This window comes from Bos grunniens, chromosome X (assembly GCF_055505025.1).
Source record: "Bos grunniens cultivar Pamir isolate PY7600 chromosome X, Bosgru_T2T1.0, whole genome shotgun sequence".
NCBI classification, from domain to species: Eukaryota; Metazoa; Chordata; class Mammalia; order Artiodactyla; family Bovidae; genus Bos; species Bos grunniens.
Window position 1 is genome coordinate 42,569,559 of NC_141194.1, and position 22,654 is coordinate 42,592,212.

Genomic DNA, 22,654 nt, shown 5'->3' on the forward strand with positions numbered 1-22,654 from the left:
CTGCCTTTTATCAACTAGGGTGGACCATGTGATTTCCTTTCAAATTGTGACTGTTCCCTCATGCAACCCAATTTCTGATGACAGAAAAGGCATTTCTGATGTTCTCCTTACCCCTCCTGAGGCCAGAAATATCACACTATCTACAAGTAAGACTAAAAAAGCTAGGATAGGACATAATACTTGGAAACTCAACCCCAAGTTATCTTAGCATCTATTCTAACTTGGTCCAAGGGTGATCTCTTGAAAGGCACCCAGAAGCTTCTTTCATCGAAAAAAAGGACATTCTGGTGCATGCAATAACAATAAATGGGCACAAGAAATGTAATTTAACATCTTTCCTTGTGTGTGCACCTGATTAAACTGGAAATGTTTCTTCACTATTCATTCCTGGCACCAGGCACATAGAAGGCTCTCAGTTCAGTTCAGTTCAGTCACTTAGTTGTGTCCAACTCTTTGCAACCCCATGGACTGCAGCACACCAGGCTTCCCTGTTCATCACCAACTCCTGGAGCCTACTCAAACTCATGTCCGTCAAATTGGTGATGTCATCCAACCATCTCATCCTCTGTCATCCTCTTCTCCTCCTGCCTTCAATCTTTCCCAGCATCAGGGTCTTTTCCAGTGAGGCAGTTCTTCACATCAGGAGGCCAAGGTATTGGAGTTTCAGCTTCAGCATCAGTCCTTCCAATGAATATTAAGGACTGATTTTCTTTAGGATTGACTGGTTGGATCTCCTTGCAGTCCAAGGGACTCTCAAGAGTCTTCTCCAACATCACATATCAAAAGCATCAATTCTTCGGCACTCAGTTTTCTTTATAGTCTAATTTTCACATCCATACATGACTACTGGAAAAACCATACCTTTGACAAGATGGACCTTTGTTGGCAAAGTAATGTCTCTTCTTTTTAATATGCTATCTAGGTTCTTCAAAACTTTTCTTCCAAGGAGTAAGCGTCTTTTAATTTCCTGGCTGCGATCACCATTGGTGGTGATTTTGGAGTAAAAAAAAAAAATAAAGTCTCCCACTCTTTCCATTGTTTCCCCATCTATTTGCCATGAAGTGATGGGACCAGATGCCATGATCTTCGTTTTCTGAATGTTGAGTTTTAAGCCAACTTTTTCACTCTCCTCTTTCCCTTTCATCAAGAAATAGAGTAGCAATCATAGTAAACAAAAGAGTCTGAGATGCAGTACTTAGATGCAATCTCAAAAATGACAGAATGATTTTTGTTCATTTCCAAGGCACACCATTCAATATCACAGTAATCCAAATCTATGCCCTGACCAGCAAGGCTGAAGAGGCTGAAGATGAACGGTTCTATAAAGACTTACAAGATCTTCTAGAACTAATACCCAAAAAAGATGTCCTTTTCAGAATAGGGGACTGGAATGCAAAAGTAGGAAGTCAAGAGATACCAGAGTAACAGGAAAATTTGGCCGTGGAGTACAAAATGAAGCAAGTCAAAGCCTAACAGAGTTTTGCCAAGAGAATGCACTGGTCATAGCAAACACCCTCTTCCAACAACACAAGAGAAGACTCTACACATGGACATCACCAGATGGTCAATACTGAAATCAGATTGATTTTATTCTTTGCAGCCAAAGATGGAGAAGCTATATGTAGTCAGTAAAACTGGGAGCTGACTGTGGCTCAGATCATAAATTCCTTATTGCCAAATTCAGACTTAAATTGAAGAAAGTAGGGAAAACCACTGGGCCATTCAGGTATGACCTAAATCAAATCCCTTACTATGATACAGTGGAAGTGACAGATAGATTCAAGGGATTAGATCTGATAGAGTGCCTGAAGAACTATGGATGGAGGTGAGTGACATTGTACAGGAGGCAGTGATCAAGACCATCCCTAAGAAAAAGAAATGCAAAAAGGCAAAATGGTTGTCTGAGGAGGCATTGAAAATAGCTGAGAAAAGAAGAGAAGCTAAAGGCAAAAGAGAAAAGGAAAGATATACCCATTTGAATGCAGAGTTCCAAAAAATAGCAAGGAGAGATAAGAAAGCCTACCTCAGTGATCAGTGCAAAGAAATAGAGGAAAACAACAACATCAGAAAGACTAGAGATACCTTCAAGAAAATTAGAGATACCAAGAGAACATTTCATGCAAAGATGGGCACAATAAAAGATAGAAATGGTATGGATCTAACAAAAGCAGAAGATATTAAGAAGAGGTGGCAAGAATATACAGAAGGACTATACCAAAAAGACCTTCCTGACCCAGATAATCACGATGGTGTGATCACTCACCTAGAACCAGATATCCCAGAATTTGAAGTCAAGTGGGCCTTAGGAAGCATCACTACGAACAAAGCTAGTGGTGGTGACGGAATTCCAGTTGAGCTATTTCAAATCCTAAAAGATGATGCTCTGAAAGTGCTGTGCTCAATATGTCAGCAAATTTGGAAAACTCAGCAGTGACTACAGGCCTGGAAAAGGTCAGTTTTCATTCCAATCCCAAAGAAAGACAATGCCAAAGAATGCTCAAACTACTGCACAATTGCACTCATCTCACACATTAGCAACATAATGCTCAAAATTCTTCAAGTCAGGCTTCAACAGTACGTGAACCGTGAACTTTTAGATGTTCAAGGTGGATTTAGAAAAGTCAGACCAACCAGTGATCAAATTGCCAACATCTATTGGATCATTGAAAAGGCAAGAGAGTTCCAGAAAAACATCTACTTCTGTTTTATTGACTACCCCAAAACCTTTGACTGTGTGGCTCACAAGAAACTGTGGGAAATTCTTCAAGAGATGGGAATACCAGACCACCTTACCTGCCTCCTGAGAAATCTGTACACAGGTCAGGAAACAACAGTTAGAATTGGACATAGAACAACAGACTGGTTCCAAATCGGGAAAGGAGTAATTCAAGGCTGTGTATTGTCACCTTGCTTATTTAACTTATATGCAGACTACATCATGCAAAATGCTGGACTGGATGAAGCACAAGCTGGAATCAAGATTGCTGGGAGAAATATCAATAATTTCAGATATGCAGATGACACCACTCTTATGGCAGAAAGTGAAGAGGAACTAAAAAGCCTCTTGATGAAAGTGAAAGAGGAGAGTGAAAAAGGCTCTTACTTAATGTTTTCCCAATCCAAGACTAGCAGCAGATGGATGGAGACAGATTGGCATGTTGCCAGCCAAGATTTTTTGATAGATTGTAAACAGAAGAGGCTGAATCACAGGATTAAAAACTAGACCACAATTTCCTTTTACAGACGTTTGCATAAGTCATAGGCTTCATCTTTTTAATCAGAGAACAGAATCCTCCAATTGTCAATGTCATTATAATACTAATAGTCTAGCTCTACAACGTTTGATCTGGTGGGGCATGGGAAGGATGGACTTTCTCTTTCTCTCTCCTCTGTTTTGCCATGGAATGGGACAATGTGGTGTCCCTACTGGACTTTACATAATGCTGCATTATATATAGCCCTTGCCTTTTTCTATGCTTTTCCAATCATCTTCAAGATTCCTGCGTTTCTCAGTCCAGCAGAGGGGCCTTCCAGACATCCCTAAACTTAGACTAAATGACTAGTTGTTTCCTCTGCCCAACTGTAAAATAGCAGATTAATTACTTTTTTTAAGGCATTTATTTTTCTTGCCTTTAAACCATTTGTTGAATCACACAGAGAATCCCATCTCTGGATATGCTGATTCAAAATGTTGCAGCTCATGTTAATGCTATTAATGGTCATTTCCAAGAAGTACAATCAAAAGGTTGTCTGTCAAAACACTATAGCACTCTCCCTTGCAATCATGATCTTCTATCTTTCTAGTTCACTTGTTCAAATCCATCTAATATGAATGCCCTTTAACCCAAGATCCTCAGTCTATTAACCTTTCCACTCAAATCCTATCAACAGTTCCCTCACAGTGTCACTTTCTCTCTTGTTCATCACTTTCAGCATCTCTGATTCCTTGTGAGAAATCCTACAGGGAGCTGCATAAAATGGTTGTAGATTAAGGGGAGAATAGAGGTAGATACCAACGTAGATTTAAATGTCAAGCACATAACACTCTATTTGATGGAAGAATATTTGAATTGGCTAACTATCTCTCCAATAAATCCTATCACCAAGTCCTCCTTCGGGTCCTCTGAGGCCCCGAGGTGAAGCTGCCATATTCCTCTCTTCTGTATCACCTGAACCAGATGAATTTATCTTTCTCAGCACCCACCACCGCTCAGAGAATTCACCTGTATGTAGCTGAATGTGCCTCCCTCTGCTTGGTGTACCCTTCAAAGAAGGAAACATGGATTACCCATCTGTATATTCTCATGTCTAGCCCCATGCTTGGTAAATAGGGCCCTTGATAAGGGTTTATTGGATGAATGGATGAATCAACGAATGAACAAACTTGACTTTTTTCTCCTCTGCAGAAATGATAAAATAAAACATGCTTGATGAAATGAGGATAACTCATCTGAGTGTATGCGTTTATGGGTGCTTATCATCACTACTTAACAAGGGCTATTTAATTTTAACAGGCATAGCATAAAAGGGCTACTCTGAAACAGCCAACTGTATCTTACAGGACTCCTAAACAAACCAAAATCTATCATGGGATTTGAATGCAAACTGGAGAGGAAATTAAAATGTAAAACATGAAACAGCTGTTTGATCAGCTTTTACAATAGACCCTGGACACAGGCAATATTCATTTCTTATCTAGATGGGCAAAAATAATCATAGAAAATGGTTTTCCGCAGGACTATTCTTTTTTCTTTTCTGTGCTGAAACACATGCTGCTGCTGCAGCTAAGTCGCTTCAGTCGTGTCCGATTCTGTGCGACCCAATGGACGGCAGCCCACAAGGCTCCCCCGTCCCTGGGATTCTCCAGGCAAGAACACTGGAGTGGGTTGCCATTTCCTTCTCCAATGCATGAAAGTGAAAAGTGAAAGTGAAGTCGCTCAGTCGTATCCGACTCTTTGCGACCCCATGGACTGCAGCCTACTGGGCTCCTCCGTCAATGGGATTTTCCAGGCAAGAGTACTGGAGTGGGTTGCCATTGCCTTCTCCGGCTGAAACACATAGAATGATCTAATTAATGATATCAAACTTCTAGAAGCACAGGATAATGATATTCAAAAATTTTTAAAGCACTGTATAATATATAAATACCTAGTAAACAGTGGTAGGCATAAAGCATTAATTGCAAAAGTGGTTTGCCTGCATGTTATAGAGAGCAAAAAGAGCAAGAGAGCAAGAACGCCACTACTGAAATTTTATAAAACTAAAGAACATTTACAAAAACTAGTACCTACAACTTCATTAAATTACAACTCTGAACTGGTGAAGATCCCTGGTTTTCTTTGTGTTGTGTCAAAGATGGAAAAATACTGGCTTCCTAGAGAAGTAACTAAGAAACCCATTATTAAAATTCTACCTTAAATTGACAAAACTTTCTTGGAGTAACAATTTCGTGATCATTACGAAATGCCTTAAAATGATTCCCAACACTTATGTCTAGGACTTTCCTAAAGAAGTAATCATAATTATGCACAAAGGTTTAGGTACAAGGACATTCACAATAGCTTCATTTAAAATAGAAATTTGGAAACAATACAAATGTTCAGCAATAGAAGATTGGTAAATAAATACAATCAGATGAAGTAATATAAAGTTATTAATATTGTATAGAAGAGAACTTAAGACATGGTTAAACATTCATAATATGTTGCTACTTATGTTAAAAGGACTACCAGTGAGTATGGCAAATCCAGTAGATGGTTTACAAATAGGAAATACAGGTGACAATTGTAACAGTGGCTTTTTTTGTAGGAATCAATTATAGACTATTTTTGTTTTCTTTCTGCTCCTTTCTGTAATTTACACATTTTCACAGTAAGTATGTATTATTCCTCAATTCACATTATTAAAAAACATTCCTACCTCTCCAAAAAAAACTCCTTAAGCTGTAAATAACCAAGAACGAATGTGATTTCATCTTTCATTTACATCAGTGGCTCGTCTTCCTAAAAATTTCTGAGGGAACTTTGGTTATTAATTTGATTATTAACTCTTTACCCGAAGTTATCTGAAAGAGGGCCGTGTTGGATAACAAACTTTTTCCAAAGAATTTGTTGCTTTAATGTAAAAAACTGGAAAACAACCCAAAAAAGTGAGATAGAATTAAACATGATTATAAAGACACAATTTAAGACAGAAACAGGACTGGGATCACAGGAATTAAAAAATACAAAAGATGAGGTCAGTATTCCAAATTCACTATAAACGAATCATTGGAAATGTCTGTGAGATAAATTAAAAAGGGGGGGGGTGTTATTTAGGTTGGAAGGAGAGCAAATAAAACTAAGGACCTAGAAGGACACTTTCAGCATTGTGCAATTCTGACAAATGTGTTTTTTTTTAAGTTTATAACAAGTTTTTAAGACTGCTTGAGGTACAAGGTGCAAATGGATGCTTCTCAAAATGAATGAACATACAAATCATTATATATACTAAAAGCAGTATGTACATGTCAATCCTAAACTCCCTAACTATCCTTTTCCCCAGCCTTCTCCCCTTAATAGCTCAGTCGTGTCCAGCTTTTTGTGGTCCCAAGGACTGTAGCCCACCAGGCTCCTCTGTCTATGGAATATTACTGGAGTGAGTTGCCATTTCCAACTCCAGGGAATCTTCCCAACCCAGGGATCAAACCTGTTTCTCTTGTGTCTCCTGCATTGGCAGGCAGATTCTTCACCACTAACGCCACTAGTTTCCTTCTTTAAGTTTGGGAGTCTGCTTCTGCTTAATAAATATGTTCATTTGCATCATTTTTTTAGATTAAATGTTGAAGCTGATGATGAGTCCAGAGTGAAAAATGAGCCAGGTAAGAGATGACTAACATAAGATCAAGAATGTAAACTTCTGACTTAAAATGGAAATTAACCAGAATATGACATTTAAGATGCCATTAAATAGAGACTCTGGTAACATAACTAACATTTGAAAGGTCAAACTTTGACCTTGCTTTCTGATTTTGTCCTCTCACAAAAGAACAGGTTTCAATGAAAACTCTTACATTACAGAATAGGATGAACTATTCTGAACAGAATAGGATGAACAGAATAGGATTCACTTTGTGTTTGAAATTGCTTGAAATAGGATGAACTATTCTGAACAGAATAGGATGAACAGAATAGGATTCACTTTGTGTTTGAAATTGCTCAAGATGTGTGTTTGTCATTTAGTAAGCTGGGTCACAACCCTTAGGGAGAAAATCTCTTTGATCTTATTTTTTCAAAAAAGGAAAATTTTAAGTACAATCAAGTCCTTCCATTTCAACTATGAAACTTCAGGGGGAAAATACTAATTAATTTTTGTGATACCTCTTTTCTAGGTGTTTTCTCAGTAAAACAGAAGAACTTCTTCCCATTCTTGCCTCCCCCCACTTTCTCTTGCAATCTACTTTGAGCTTCAGGATAACTCAATTCATTATAATCAGCTAATCACCTCTCAACCTATTCCTGAATTACTACCCATCTCTTGGTTTCTTTGGCTCTAGGGGTGCCCTCTTTCACAACTGCCCATCTTATCTTTTTGGCAAAAACCGTCAATGCTTCCTTAGTTCCAAACCACTGAAAAACATAACAAACTCACTTTGCTCTTCAACATTTCATTGCTTGATCCTGCCCTCCTCCTTCCAAATTTATTACCCATATCTCCCTAGTACTATCTTAGACTTATTACACTTTTTACCTTCCTATAAATAAAAATATCACCTGTAAACTGGAGCCTATAGCCTTATGATTTATATTATTCCTCCCATCTTTAAAGCCTCTCCTTCTCTACCAACCCCAAACATTGACTGTTCTTCAGGAACTGTTCCAATTTCACACTTCTAAGAAGAACTGCCTCTTGAGAAATTTGTATGCAGGTCAGGAAGCAACAGTTAGAACTGGACATGGAACAACAGACTGGTTCCAAATAGGAAAAGGAGTTTGTCAAGGCTGTATATTGTCACCCTGCTTATTTAACTTCTATGCAGAGTACATCATGAGAAACGCTGGGCTGGAAGAAACACAAGCTGGAATCAAGATTGCAGGGAGAAATATCAATAACCTCAGATATGCAGATGACACCACCCTTATGGCAGAAAGTGAAGAGGAATTCAAAAGCATCTTGATGAAAGTGAAAGTGGAGAGTGAAAAAGTTGGCTTAAAGCTCAACATTCAGAAAACGAAGATCATGGCATCCAGTCCCATCACTTCATGGGTAATAGATGGGGAAACAGTGGAAACAGTGTCAGATTTTATTTTTCTGGGCTCCAAAATCACTGCGGATGGTGACTGCAGCCATGAAATTAAAAGACGCTTACTCCTTGGAAGGAAAGTTATGACCAACCTAGATAGCATATGCAAAAGCAGAGACATTACTTTGCCAACAAAGGTTCATCTAGTCAAGGCTATGGTTTTTCCTGTGGTCATGTATGGATGTGAGAGTTGGACTGTGAAGAAGGCTGAGCGCCGAAGAATTGATGCTTTTGAACTGTGGTGTTGGAGAAGACTCTTGAGAGTCCCTTGGACTGTAAGGAGATCCAACCAGTCCATTCTGAAGGAGATCAGCCCTGAGATTTCTTTGGAAGGAATGATGCTAAAACTGAAACTCCAGTACTTTGGCCACCTCATGTGAAGAGTTGACTCATTGGAAAAGACTCTGATGCTGGGAGGGATTGGGGGCAGGAGGAGAAGGGGACGACAGAGGATGAGATGGCTGGATGGCATCACTGACTCGATGGCTGTGAGTCTGAGTGAACTCCGGGAGTTGGTGATGGACAGGGAGGCTGGCGTGCTGTGATTCATGGGGTCGCAAAGAGTCGGACACGACTGAGCGACTGATCTGATCTGATCTGAAGAAGAACTTCTCTAACTCCTGGGGTCTTCTGTGATTTACTTGGGTCCCACAGTACAGAACTCAATTATTTATCATTTCTAGACATTTCTTATTGCCTGTATGTGCTGGTCTTGTGTCTGCAATTGCATTTTAAGTTTTCTGAGGGTAGGAACTTGGTCTTACAGAAGACTTTCTGTACCTCCCTTAAGTAAACTGACAGATGACGACTTGAGATCATGGCTTACAGATCTTCATTTTCTGTAGTACTTGGTTTACTGAGTTAACTGAGGAGACTGAACATGGATCCGTTTTGTAAACTTGAAAGTAAAAACAGTGCATTCAAAATGTTAGTCATTTTTATCTTCCACATAGCATCATTTGGTCAGGTTCTTGTTCCAACTGCCCTTTCTCCTAAAGCTGAGGGTTCATCCTCCAGAACAGGGACTTTATTCACTGGAAAACCAGGTGCTGTCACTAGTAGATAAAACTAAAGATATTTCCATCTTCAGTCATCAATGACTCTATTAGAGCAAAAACCTTTTTTTTCTGCACCACATGGCATTCAGGATTTCTGTTCCCCTACCAGGGATTGGAGCCATGCCCTTCTGAAGCGAAAGCAGAGTCCTAACCACTGGACCACCAGGGAATTCCTTAGAACATGTTTTTAGCTCAGAAGAAATTTATGGGATTTGGATGGTCAAAGTCAGGAAAAAATTTATACCATTATCAAGGGAATTACTGACTTCTAGTCAGTGAAAGTCACTCAGTCTTGTCCAACTCTTTGTGACCCCATGGAATAGTCCATGGAATTCTCCAGGCCAGAATACTGGAGCGGGTAGCCATTCCCTTCTCCAGGCGGTGGCTAAGTGGCTTCAGTCGTGTCCAACTCTGTGCAACCCCATAGACAGCAGCACACCAGGCTCCTCTGTCCCTGGGATTCTCCAGGCAAGAATACTGGAGTGGGTTGCCATTTCCTTCTCCAATGCATGAAAGTGAAAAGTGAAAGTGAAGTCGCTGAGTTGTGTCCAACTCTTAGAGACCCCATAGACTGTAGCCTACCAAGCTCCTCCGTCCACGGGATTTTCCAGGCAAGAGTACTGGAGTGGGTTGCCATTGCCTTCTCCACTCCCTTCTCCATGGGATCTTCTCAACCCAGGGATCAAACCCAGGTCTCCCACATTGCAGGTGGATTCTTTACCAGCTGAGCCACCGGGGAAGCCCCAAAATACTGGAGTGGGTAGTGTATCCCTTCTCCAGGGGATCTTCCCGACCCAGGAATCAAACCAGGGTCTCCTGCATTGCAGGCATATTCTTTACCAGCTGAGCTACTGGAGACGTCCCTAAAAAGCTAAGCTCAAGAAGCTTGGGGCCCTTGAAAAATGAAAATGCTGTACTTTTCACATGAGGAAATTTCCAAAGTATTTTGTTATGGGAACAAAAACCCTCATCCTGAACATGGCCTCTCCATTTGGCTCAGTTTTGGGGACCTAGAAGTGTATTCAATCTTGTACATTTCCAAGATCCCCTCAGTTAAGCCTTGCCTGCTGACTTGTAAAAATAGCAGAGTTAACACTGACTGAGCATCCCAAAAGTTAGCCCTAGAAACATCACTCTACTTAATAAGTGAATATCTGGAGGCTGAGGAAGTAGGTAACTAACTGAAGCTATACAGTTAGGGACACAGGTAGGATCTGAACCCAAATGTTAGGCTCCTAGGGTTTTTGCATTTAACTTCTTTTTTTTTTTTTTTTTTGCTTTTTTTTTTAAATTTTATTTTATTTTTAAACTTTACATAATTGTATTAGTTTTGCCAAATATCAAAATGAATCCGCCACAGGTATACATGTGTTCCCCATCCTGAATCCTCCTCCCTCCTCCCTCCCCATATCATCCCTCTGGGTTAACTTCTGTGTTATCCTGCTTCCTCCAGGAAGTAAAAAGTTAGTCCCATCCTTCCAATAGATCTCTGGTTGTAAGGCTTACCTTTTCTGAGCCCAAAGCCTAAGAAGACCTACAATCTTGATCAAGGGATTCTATAAATTTAATTCAATTTCTGGGGGCTAAGGTGAGCTGGGTTCTTTGCTAAACACCAGAGATAGGGAGATACATTGTACGAAGTCTTTGATTTTGAGCAGCCTATGATCAGGTGAACGTTCACGGATGCTTAAACAGGTCATTTAAACACAGTAAGTGAGATCCAGTAATAGACACACACATGGAACACTGCTAAGACTATATGTATAATGGCCATCAAATCCAAAGATGAAACTAAAGTTAGTGTGAGTTCCAATTCAGAGTGACATGCTACTGTACACATTTCATTTGTCCCAGGTGTCTCGGGTGACATTATACTATGACCTTGCCACCTGTAATAATTCAATATTACCTAATTCTAAATGGTATTTAAAATGCAGAAGTTCTAATTCAGTGTACATCAGTTAAGGGCATGTGTACATAGACTTTGAATCTTGACAAGAATAAAGAAATGTACAAACATTAGAATTCGGTGATAGCAACATTTGTTGTCATTACTGATATCTGGAGAAATGCTTGATACTGGAACATTTTATTGACTTTATTGTGTTAGTAGAACATGAAAATGCCACTGAAGCCCAAAATATTAGAGAAATAAGTTAGAAACTAAATTATCTCAAAATTTGAGTCAGATCCCATCTGTATATTTATTGACAAAAATGTAGAAATCATCAAAGCAGCTGATTTATTCTTTTTTCTTTTCCTTTTGCCCTATTGGTTGCATTTAAAAGCAGATTTTTTTTCCAGTGATAATCCAGAAATCTGTATATTCTGCCTTTCTTTATCTCTTAACCATTTTAAAGTTGAAGTATATTTAATGTACGATGCTGTGTTAGTTTCAGGTGTACATCAAAGTGATTCAGATATGTATATATATGCATATTCTTTTTCAGATTCTTTTTCATTATAGATTATTACAAGATATTGAATATGGCTCCCTGTGCTATACAGTAGGTCTTTATTGTTCATCTATTTTATATATAGTAGTGTGTATCTGTTAATCCCAAACAACTAATTTATCTCTCCCCCATCACTATCCCCTTTGGTAACCATAAATTTATTTTCTATGTCTGTGAGTCTGTTTCTGTTTTGTAAATAAGTTCACTTGTATCATTTTTTATATTCCACATATAAGTGATATCACATAAATTTGTCTTTCTCTGTCTGACTTACTTCACTTAGTATGATAATCCCTAGGTCCATCCATGTTGTTGCAAATGGCATTTTCATTCTTTTTTTAATGGCTGAATATGCGTGTGTGTGCTCAGTCGCTTCACTTGTGTCCAACTCCTTGTGACCCTATGGACTGTAGCCTTCCAGGTGCCTCTGTCCATGGGATTCTCCAGGCAAGAATACTGGAGTGGGTTGTCATGCCCTTTTCCAAGGGATCTTCCTGACCCAGGGATTGAACCCGTGTCTCTTACATCTCCTGAAGTGGCAGGTGGATTCTTTACCTGCTGAGCCATCACGGGAGCCCATATATATACACCACATCTTAAATTCACTCATCTGTTGATGGACATTTAGGTTACTTCCATGTCTTGGCTATTGTAAATAGTGCTGCTATGAACATTGTTGTGCATTTATCTTTTTGAATTAGAGTTTTTTCTGGGTATAGGAGCTGGATTTCAGGATGATATGGCAACTCTATTTTTAGTTTTTAAGGACCCTCCATACTATTCTCCATAGTGGCTGCACCAATTTACATTCCCACCAACAGTGTAGGAGGGTTCCTTTTTCTCCACACCCTCTCCAGCATTTATTATTTGTAGACTTTTTAATGATGGGCATTCTGGCTGGTGTAAGATCAACTACTCATTGTGGTTTTGATTTGCATTCCTCTAACAATCAGCATATTCAGCATCTTTTCATGAGCATGTTGGTCACCTGTCTTTGGAGAAATGTCTATCTAGCTCTTCTGCCCATTTTTTGATTGAGCCTTTTTTTTATATTAAGGTGTACGAGCTATAAAACAAATGATTTTCAAACTGATGACATACATATCATGCACATTACTCAATATATATGTCTTTTCCACTGTTCCAATGTGAACAAATTATATCAAAACAAATCCTAAATTATTGCTACAGACTGGAAGGAACTGTTCCTGTAGTGACATTTTCACTGGGAACAGAAGAAATCAGCAGTGGTAGAGTACAGAGGTTAAGAGCATGGCATTTATTGTGGTTTTACCACTCACTAGCTATGTCACCTTAAGAAAAATTGGTAACCTTTTGATGACTTAGTTTTCTCATCTGGAGAGTAAGGATAATAAAGGTATCTACTTCATAAAGTGGTCTAGAGGGGTAAAGGAGAAAATGCATGTAAAATGCTTGGAATGGGGCTTAGGATCTGGCAAGCACACAGTAGACCTTGCTATTATTGTTAATCAGGCCGACAAAATGGCCTCTAACCACTAGTGGATGTGAAGTGTCAGTGTGCGGCCAACTCCACTGTCAAACTTTAGCTGGAGGAGGTGGCTAGTGGCTTAGTGGCTGTGCATGTATATGTACCCACACACACACACACACACTCATGGAATATTGTCTTATAACAAGGCTGTGTTTCACAGCCCTACTTTCTTGGCTTGTATATGATTTACCAACACAGATGATGTAAGAAACGTAGCAGCTAAACTGAAAGAAAAGTCTGAAATTCTAATTATTTTTTGTATATAGTTAAGAGATAAATATGTCAGAAATTCTAAACACAGGACAGATTTCTACACTAGGAGTTTGAATTCATCCAGTGCCTGGAGATGCTAATATTAAGATCACCTCACTGTTACTCAATTTAACATATAGACAACACTCAAAATGCTGACTCTTCTATTATTATTACATAATTAATATTATTCAAGAGATAAATAATAATCCCATTTATTATTTCTTATAATTAAGATGGGTGTCAGGTGGCTAAAATGAAGACCAGATCAGAAAGGGAATAACAGCCAGGCTGTGGTAGTGATGAAATACAGATCGAGGGCTTTGAAAATTTCTTCTGATAAGGAACACAATGGGTTTGGTGGCTCTGAAGCCCAGGATAAGCCTGAGTTCTCAGACTCCTCACTGGAGGGACTGAAGGGATGGGGGTGGGGCAGGATGAGGTCAGAATGATGCCTGTACAGATCCTGTAGTCACCTTATAAATGCCTCACAGCGAGAAAAATGACTGGTCAGTAAAGAGGAAGACATGATTACAGAGATGCCTGCTTCTGCTCCCACAGATGAAAAAACCCTAGAAGCTAAAAAAAAAAAGGATGTCTTTTCCAAAAAGACAAGCTGTCTTTTTAGTACAACCTGTCGCCATAATGGCCTCTTGTGTACAGTCCTTTATGTGCGTTCTTTCTAATCCTAGCAACAAGCTCTCGGCCAATAACGGCACTGGGAATCTCATTTTAAAAGGCAGCTGAAGAACAGAGAGGTGAGGGAAATTTTAAGGTGACACAATAGCTAAGTATAGGAAACGGAATTCATAACGAGTCTGTTTGATGTCTGACCTATGCTCTTTTAACATTGCATACTGCCTCTTTATAGCCTATCTTTGGGATACACACATTTCCAAGCACTTCCATCCAGTTACCATTTCTTAGAACATTCAGGTGGTTTATAGGCGTCCAGGAAGTTCTCCATCTTTCTTCATCAAAGGTGAGGCGGGGGCTTTGCCATTAACACACAGGCCTCATCTGCCTATCACATCCCTCAACTCATGATCCTCTGTGGGCCCTCTCTGATGCACCCTGCCTAGGCCAGTCCCTCCAGCCTGCAGCAGGCTTGCCCCCCTGGCCCTTCTGGCTGGACAGATCACCTTCCAGGTGTTGATTACCACTTGGAAGACTGACTTTGACTCTTCCAGGCTGTTAGCCGAGTGCCTGCCACCCTCAGATGGCCAGATCACTTCTCTCAAGCCTGGAAAAAAAATTCTCCTTTCTGTTTCAAGTTTCCCTTTTTTAGCTTTTATTTTGAGGCTTGAGCAAGAGCCATTCCAGAATTGCAAAAGATAGTTTCCATGGTTCTACCAAACCAAACATTAAAATCGAGACTCGGAACAGAAGCCGTATGCTGTTGTCCAGCTCCATGTGGGAAATGCCATTACTCTGCCAAGTCCCCAGAGATGACCTGCTCCTTGGGTGAAAGAGATGTCAGCAGGTGTGTGTTTGTATGCCACACGCATTTCCCCAAACAAAATGCTGTTCTGCAGTCGCCTTGGAATTTTTCAAACACTAAAAAAAAGGTTATATATTAACCATCCGTACCCCCAGTCTGTCTCTGCTTATGCCAAAGGGAGTGATTAAAATTTGCTGACAGCTTCGAAAACTATCAGAGAACTACCAGAATGGCCCAAGTTTAATAATTAACAAAGTTAACTGCGTCAGTCACCAACCAATCCTAAAATTCTGATTTTACCATTTTCCCCTTACTCAATAAGATTTGGCAGGACATGCAAAAGGGTCAGGAGTAAGTGGATGTGAATTTCAGATGCAATCAACTGCTGTTTTGTGGGGAATATGTTAAAGTTTGTTCATTTAACACATTTATTAAGTGCTAACTAGGCCAGGCAGAGCTCTGGAGCTGGAGTTTGGGGGTTCTCCAGGAGACATAGAAACACTTCCCAGGGCTCCAGGGGCTTACAGACTAGTGGAGGAGAAAGTGATTGAACAAGAAATGACACTAAAATGTGAACAATTAAAAACTCAAGGAAAAGAACAAGATGGCAGAGGAGAGTTAAACAAAGGCATCTCAACCTATTTGGAGGGATTTGGGAAGGCTGTCCCCAGTAAATGACATATGAGCTAAGATTTGAGATTAACCAAGTTTTTTTCCGAAGAAGGCAATGGCAACCCACTCCAGTACTCTTGGCTGGAAAATCCCATGGGCAGAGGAGCCTGGTAGGCTGCAGTCCTTGGGGTCGCTAAGAGTCGGACACGACTGAGCGACTTCCCTTTCACTTTTCACTTTCATATATTGGAGAAGGAAACGGCAACCCACTCCAGTGTTCTTGCCTGGAGAATCCCAGGGACGGGGGAGCCTGGTTGGCTGCCGTCTATGGGGTCGCACAGAGTCGGACACGACTGAAGCGACTTAGCAGCAGCAAGTGTTATTCAGTTTCTCAGTTTCCTCATCTCTCTCATCAAACTATAAAGACCGAAATATCTTCCTCCCAGTGGAGAAGGTGAGCACTGCCTCAACCAGTTCCATCCTAGGCATCCTCTCTTCTCTCCCACTCTTGGTTTGGGTCATTTCACAGACTTCAGGGGCCTCAACTAATACGTCTCTGTCACACAAATCTGTCAGCCCAACCTGTTCTTTGCACTTGCAGCTGCTAGACATCTCTCCCTAGGTGTTCTATCAGCACCTTCAATTCTAGATGCTCCATCTTTCCCCAAACCTGCTCTTCTGCACATTCCTCGTTTTGTAGATCATATTCCTGTCACTCGACATATCACTTTGTGAATGAAAAATCATTAGTGGCTATTCATTGACTGCATGTGTGCTAAGTCACTCAGTCATGTCTGACTCTTTGTGACCCTATCCTCCGTCCATGGGATTCTCCAGGCAAGAATGCTGGAGTGGGTTGCCATGCTGTCCTCCAGGAGATCTTCCTGACCCAGGGATCGAACCCACATCTCTTATGTCTCCTGCATTGGCAGATGGGTTCTTTACCACCAGCACTACCTGGGAAGCCCCCAAAATTAGCCACTCAGTCATGTCTAACTCTTTGCGACCAAATGGACTGTAGCCCGCCAGGCTCCTCTGTCCATGAGATTTCCTAGGTAAGAATACTAGAGTGGGAAGCCATTCCCATCTCCAGGGAATCTTCCTGACCCAGGGATTGAACCTGGGTCTCCTGCATTGTAGGTGGATTCTGTACCATCTGAGCCACCAGGGAGCTAAATCTTTGGGTGATGACATACAAGGCTACCTACAACTCATCCCAACCCACCTCTGTAGCTTGGTCTCCCACAAGTTCCCCTCAATTCTCCACACTGAAGTTTTTTCTTTTTTTTTTTTTTAAAGAATTTTTCCTGTGGACCATTTTTAAAGTCTTAATTGAATTTGTTACAACATTGCTTCTGTTTTATGTTTTGGGGTTTTTTTGCCTTGAGGCATGTGGGATCTTGGCTCCCCGACCAGGGATTGAATCTGCAACCCCCTGCATTGGAAGGCCAAGTCTTAAACCATTGAAACACCAAGGAAGTCCCTGTGCTAAAGTTCTTATCTTTCCTAAGCATGAGAATATCTCACATATTTGTGATTTAAGCTATTCTTTAGCTTCAGATACTTTCTTCATCCAGTCTCCTGGTGAATTCATATCCATTCTTTAAGATCTACTTCACCATCCCTGTGAAGTCTGCTTGGATATTCCCAGGCAGAGTTCAACATTCACCTAGAGTTCAACATTCACCTTTCCTATAACTTTCAGTAGGAGGTCCTAGGAAAAGGCATATATCGTAGGTCATTAGTACCACTCGTTCACAACTCTGCCTCCCATATTAGCTTGTGAGTACCCCAGGGGCAATGGCTCTGACTAACTCAACTTTCCTTCCCTTTTCGATAGGATGTGGGACAGGAAGCAAATGTTCCTTGAATGAATGGATAATGAACAAATGAATGGACCTCTTTTGTGGCACCTACCACTTTCTACCTTGTATTGTCTTTGTCTGGATACCTCATCTCTTTTCCTAGACTGAAAAATCTTCCAGGACAAGAAAAATGTGATCTAGTTTTGCATCCTCAACCACAGCCTGCCCTAACGTGTACTGTTTGAATAAATGAGCAAAACTCTTGTCATCCCTTGTGTCACACATATATCAGACTTTGCAAAGCCATTTTCACACACATTGCTTCACCTACCTTTTAGATGATCTTGTAATCTAGCTATGACTAGTTGGAGTTATCCTCACATAGCAGATAAAGCATTTAAGTAAGGCCTTGGAACCCTGCTTTCTCAGTTTTTAGAACAATGCCTATTCCATGTGACATTCTTGAGAAAAGGCAGATCTACTCACCAGTCCCTTGTTTGGAGAGTTTGGGAGTCAAAAGCAGAGATTCACCACTGCTGTAAAAAATAACTAAACCCTTATCTATCCTTCCAGTACGAGTCTTACATGAATAATTTGAGTGAGCGTGAAGGTTTAAAGAATGAATCAGAAAAAAAACAAAAAAAAACAAAATAAAGGGGGAAACGAAGAATTGGAACACGTTAGACATAGTTTGGGTAAGAAAAGGACTTTGAAGGCCTAGAAAGAGAGGTTTCCTCTTCCTAAGATGGGAGTGCTGTGCAAGGCAGCACGGACACACACTGAGTTCCTCTAGGAGAAATGATGTCTAAAATACTGAATGAACATGGAATCTATATAGCCAGAGCCCACCACAGCATGCTGTTGTACTTAAAGCATCTGTAGCCCTGTGCACAGAGCCTGGCATGGGTGAGCTAGGGGAGGGGGTGGGGGACCCGGCAAACAGAAGGGATAGCCTGAGATCTGACTCAAAGGTGAGGAAAGCTGGAATGGAGGCATGGCATCCAACATCCAGCACCTTGCTTTCTTTACCTGCCACAAGAGAATCTGAACGCCTCTGCCCTGCCTGCCCCCCAGGAAGCAAGTTGGAGGCCGGCTCCTGACGTCTGGTTAGGGCACGTCTTAGTCAACACAGTGGTGGATTTTGGAGGTGTCCTCGTAATTGCTCAAGTACCAGGAGGTCCTGGGGGTTGGACCAAAGCATTCTCAGGGGTCTGTGAGACAGGCTGTTCTGGAAGCATCACTTAATATTCCACTGACCCCTCCCCATAGGATCTGGCTGACTTTCTTCAGAAGGTGGGTTCCCCCGCTGACCCCATCCATCTTCTGGCGTCTGTTTCTCGAGGCCCAGTCCCACCTCCCTTCCCCGTGTCTATGAGGGTACTTTCTGTCCCCCATCCCTTCTAAGCTTTTTGGCCACCCTGCACTGAGTGTGGGGGCGAGGAGAAGAAGGGGCAGAAGGAGAGGAGACATTTGACAAGAAGGCATTTGACAAGAAGGCCCTGCAGCCGCAGGTAGACCCATGGAAATCGTGGAATCAGAAAGAATCGGGATCAGGAGGGTCGATACCCCAGGGTCCAATCCCTTCTTTTTGAACGGGAAGCTGTTCAAGGTCGTTTTCCTGGTTCCAGAATAACAACACGTCGTGGTCCATGCCTGCTCCGAGTGAGGGTGTAGAGTGTCCAGGTCGGGCTGGAGCAAAAGGACTGACCTTTGCTTGGGGCAAGCGACTGACCTTTATGCCACCCCCTAGTAAGAGTCTCTCCCCTGCCCGTTTTCTCACCACCACCACCCTCTCTCCCTGCCCCCCGGCGCTTTGAAAATTCCAGCAGTCTCAGGCTTGGCAGCTGTCCGGGGCAGAAGTTCAAAGTCTAGCCCCAGACCTTCAAAAGACATCCTCTAGCTTCTGTCCGGGGAGGGGAAGGGGGGCCACCAAATCCTTCTCCCCCTGAGGGAGGATTTCGTGTGCGACGCTTGGGACCCTCTAGATCCCCTCCGGCGCACGGAGAGTCTAGGGGCTCCGGGGGATACGCCGCCGCACGGCCGCCCCGCATGCCTCCCCGGGCGGCCACTTGTCGGAGCCCTGGGAGGGGGAAAGAGGGCGCGCAGCAGCCACTGACCTGAGATGCCGCCCCCCACCACGACCACGTCGCATTTGCTGCTCATGTTGCTCGCCCCTCTCCGGGCTACCCGGGTGCCAGCTGCTTCGGTGTCTGGATCTCGGCCCCCGCCTGCAGCGCTGCCCCCGCACACTAGCGCCTCCGCCGAGCGCCTATATTGGCGGCCCAGGGCTTCGGGTCGCAGAGCCCCGCCCGCCCGCCCGCCTACGCGCCGGCGGGGCTAGAGCGCACCGCCCCCGTTCCCGCCCGGAGGTCTGCGGCTCAGATCTGCGGAGGGTGGACGCCAGGGCAGAAAGGTCACCCAGGGCCCCCAAGAGTCCATCCCCAGGGCCACCACTCCCCGTTGGCCTTATGCATTGCACGGTGTTTTCCCATCAGCTTCCCTGGTGCGCTGTTCAGCTTGGGGGCTGGGAGGATGGCAGATCGGGATGTCCTCCTCCAGCACCTCAAATGACTCCCTGGAATGGAGCAGTAAAGTGAAGTGAAGTCGCTCAGTCGTGTCTGACTCTTTGCGACCCCATGGACTGTAGCCTACCAGGCTCTGAGGAGCCTTACAGTCCATGGAATTTTCCAGGCAAGAGTACTGGAGTGGGTTGCCATTTCTTTCTCCACGGGATCTTCCCAACCCAGGGATCGAACCTGGTTCTCCCGCATTGCGGGCAGATGCTTTAGTGTCTGAGCCACCAGGGAAGCCAGTAGAGAAAGGCAAACATAATGTGAAGGCTTTTCTGGTACCAGGCACCATCCTCAGCATTTTACATGCATAATTCCAGTTAAACCTTACAACAACTCATTTTATGGATGAGCAAAGTGAGATAAAGTCGTTAAGGAGGGGCAAAGACAAGAGAAAGAGTCAGAAATCATATAATAAACGAATCGCCAGTCCAGGTTCAATGCAGGATACAGGAAGCCTGGGGCTGGTGCACTGGGATGACCCAGAGAGATGGTATGGGGAGGGAGGTGGGAGGGGGGTTCAGGATGGGGAACACGTGTACACCCGTGGTGGATGCATGTTGATGTATGGCAAAACCAATACAATATTGTAAAGTAAAAATAATAATAATAATAAATTTTTTAAAAAGTAAAAAAAAAAACACACACACAACAATTTCCTGAGGGCTAGGAAGATTCCAAGCCCTACCTTGATCTGCTACCCAGGATTGTTATTATCTTGGCATTGTACTTGAATGGGAAATAGATGGGGAGAGAACGAAAACAGTGACAGACTTTATTTTCTTGGGCTCGAAAGTCACTGCAGATGGTTACTGAAGCTATGAGATTAAAAGATGCTTGCTCCTTGGAAGAAAAGCTATGATCAACCTACACAGCATATTAAAAAGCAGAGACATTACTTTGCCAACAATGGTCCATATAGTCAAAGCTATGGTTTTTCCAGCAGTCATGCATGAATGTGAGAGTTGGACCATATAGCTGAGTGCCGAAGAACTGATGCTTTTTTTTTGTATAGCAGAGTTTTATTAAAGTGTAAAAAGGGACAGAGAAAGCGTCTGACATAGACATCAGAAGGGGGACAGAGAGTGCCCCCTTCACTAGTGTTAGCAAGGGAGTTATATATTTTTTAATTAATTATTACAATAAATCAAAGAATGTCTCAAAGTTGTAAAGATCTTACTAGATCCACTCTCATAATTTACATTTTAAGATAACAGGATTAGCCAGAAGTTTCTCAGGAGGAGAAACTGTCCTCAAGCAGGATATGTTGTTATATAATCCTTAGTACAGAGTTCAAACTGAGTTATTTGTTGTGTAATCATCAGTTCTGGGCTTAAAGAAAAAAACATTTAATGTGACTAAGACTAAGGAATGTAGAGGAAAAAAAAAAAAGATGTTTGCCCTTTCCTCCTCCTTGAGAATTCCAGACCCCTATCTCCTCTTCAAGAGCCCCAGACCTCTTTCTCCTTGAGGACCCTGGACTTCTTATCAACCTGCCTAGGAACTGACGCTCTCATTTCCCCTTTTTCTTTTAGGAAAATTATGTTGAAAAGGGAAAGGGGCATCGTTCTCATTCCATAACTACTTCTTGCTGTTGAAGGGCATCATCCCTAAATTGTTGAGGCAACATGTTCTTCTAAACCTCATATTGAGGGTTTCTGATCCAGAGGCCCCAAGTAATAGTTGGAGGAGGCTATGACACTTGTAGGAGCCTGGAAAACCATTTGTAACCTAAAAGCCTTCACACGGTTAGAAACAAACCCCGTTATATAGTTACAGATGTAAGGCAAAATAGTCATTAAATCAAGTTAAAACCTAATCAAAATTAAAAGTTACATTATGTCCATAGTTACATCAGTCCATTTTAGGATTGCTAGATGTCATCAGATCAAGAAGAGGTGTCACATATGATTGTTGTTGGTAAAGGTATTCACAGAGCTGAAGAAAGTCCTTTCCTTGAAGTGGAGAAACCCACCATGGGAAGCCTTCAATTGATGAGGAGGTTGAAAAGCTGAAAGCTGACTCAGATAGTTAGTTCTAAGGCTTTAGGACAGTCCCTTCTTCTTAGGGGCAATTCAAGCCCTCATTAAAGCTATAGGTAAAGCTTTAAACTGTCTTGTGTTTCCTGAATTAGCTTACATGGATGTCTTTTAATAATGTCATTAGCCTTTTCAACTTTTTCTGAATATTGGGGTTTCCAGAAATAGTGTAAGTGATATTCTATTCCTAGAGCTTTCAATACCCCTTGAATTATAGCAGCTTTAAAGGTGGAGCATCTTTGCTCTGAAATTTAAAGTTTAAGATCCCACTTACATCAAGAGAAGTCAGTACAGTAAAATTTTGCCCATTAGTAAACTTATGAGCTTTAGGCATTAGCAAAACAATAGTAACAATTGCCCTTAAGCAAGGTGGCCATAGCCTGTTTTTTTTTTTTTTTTTTTTCCAGTAACAAACAAACTCTGATCCTGTGGGCAAGCTCAAAGTGGGAGCCTGCAAGAGAGCAGTTTGAATAGACTTAAAAGCCTTTTGAGTCTCTGGGGACCAAACCAGCTAGTGGGTTTGCGCCTGCTGAGTCTCAGTTATAAGTTTATATAAAGGCTGGGCAAGTCCCTATAACCTGGAATCCAAATGCGGCAATAGCCTGTAATGCCCAAGAATCCTCTCAA

General features: G+C 41.9%; 1 protein-coding gene across 1 annotated transcript in view; it reads right to left on the reverse strand.

Moving 5' to 3' along the window:
* MAOB (monoamine oxidase B) overlaps positions 1-19,664 on the reverse strand; it is a 120,844-nt gene extending 101,180 nt beyond the window's left edge. Inside the window, exon 1 of the mRNA XM_086387092.1 lies at positions 19,536-19,664. Coding sequence (XP_086243218.1) covers positions 19,536-19,581 — 46 coding nt within the window. The 5' untranslated portion in view covers positions 19,582-19,664. The remainder of the gene's footprint in view (positions 1-19,535) is intronic.
* Positions 19,665-22,654: the final 2,990 nt, after the last annotated feature.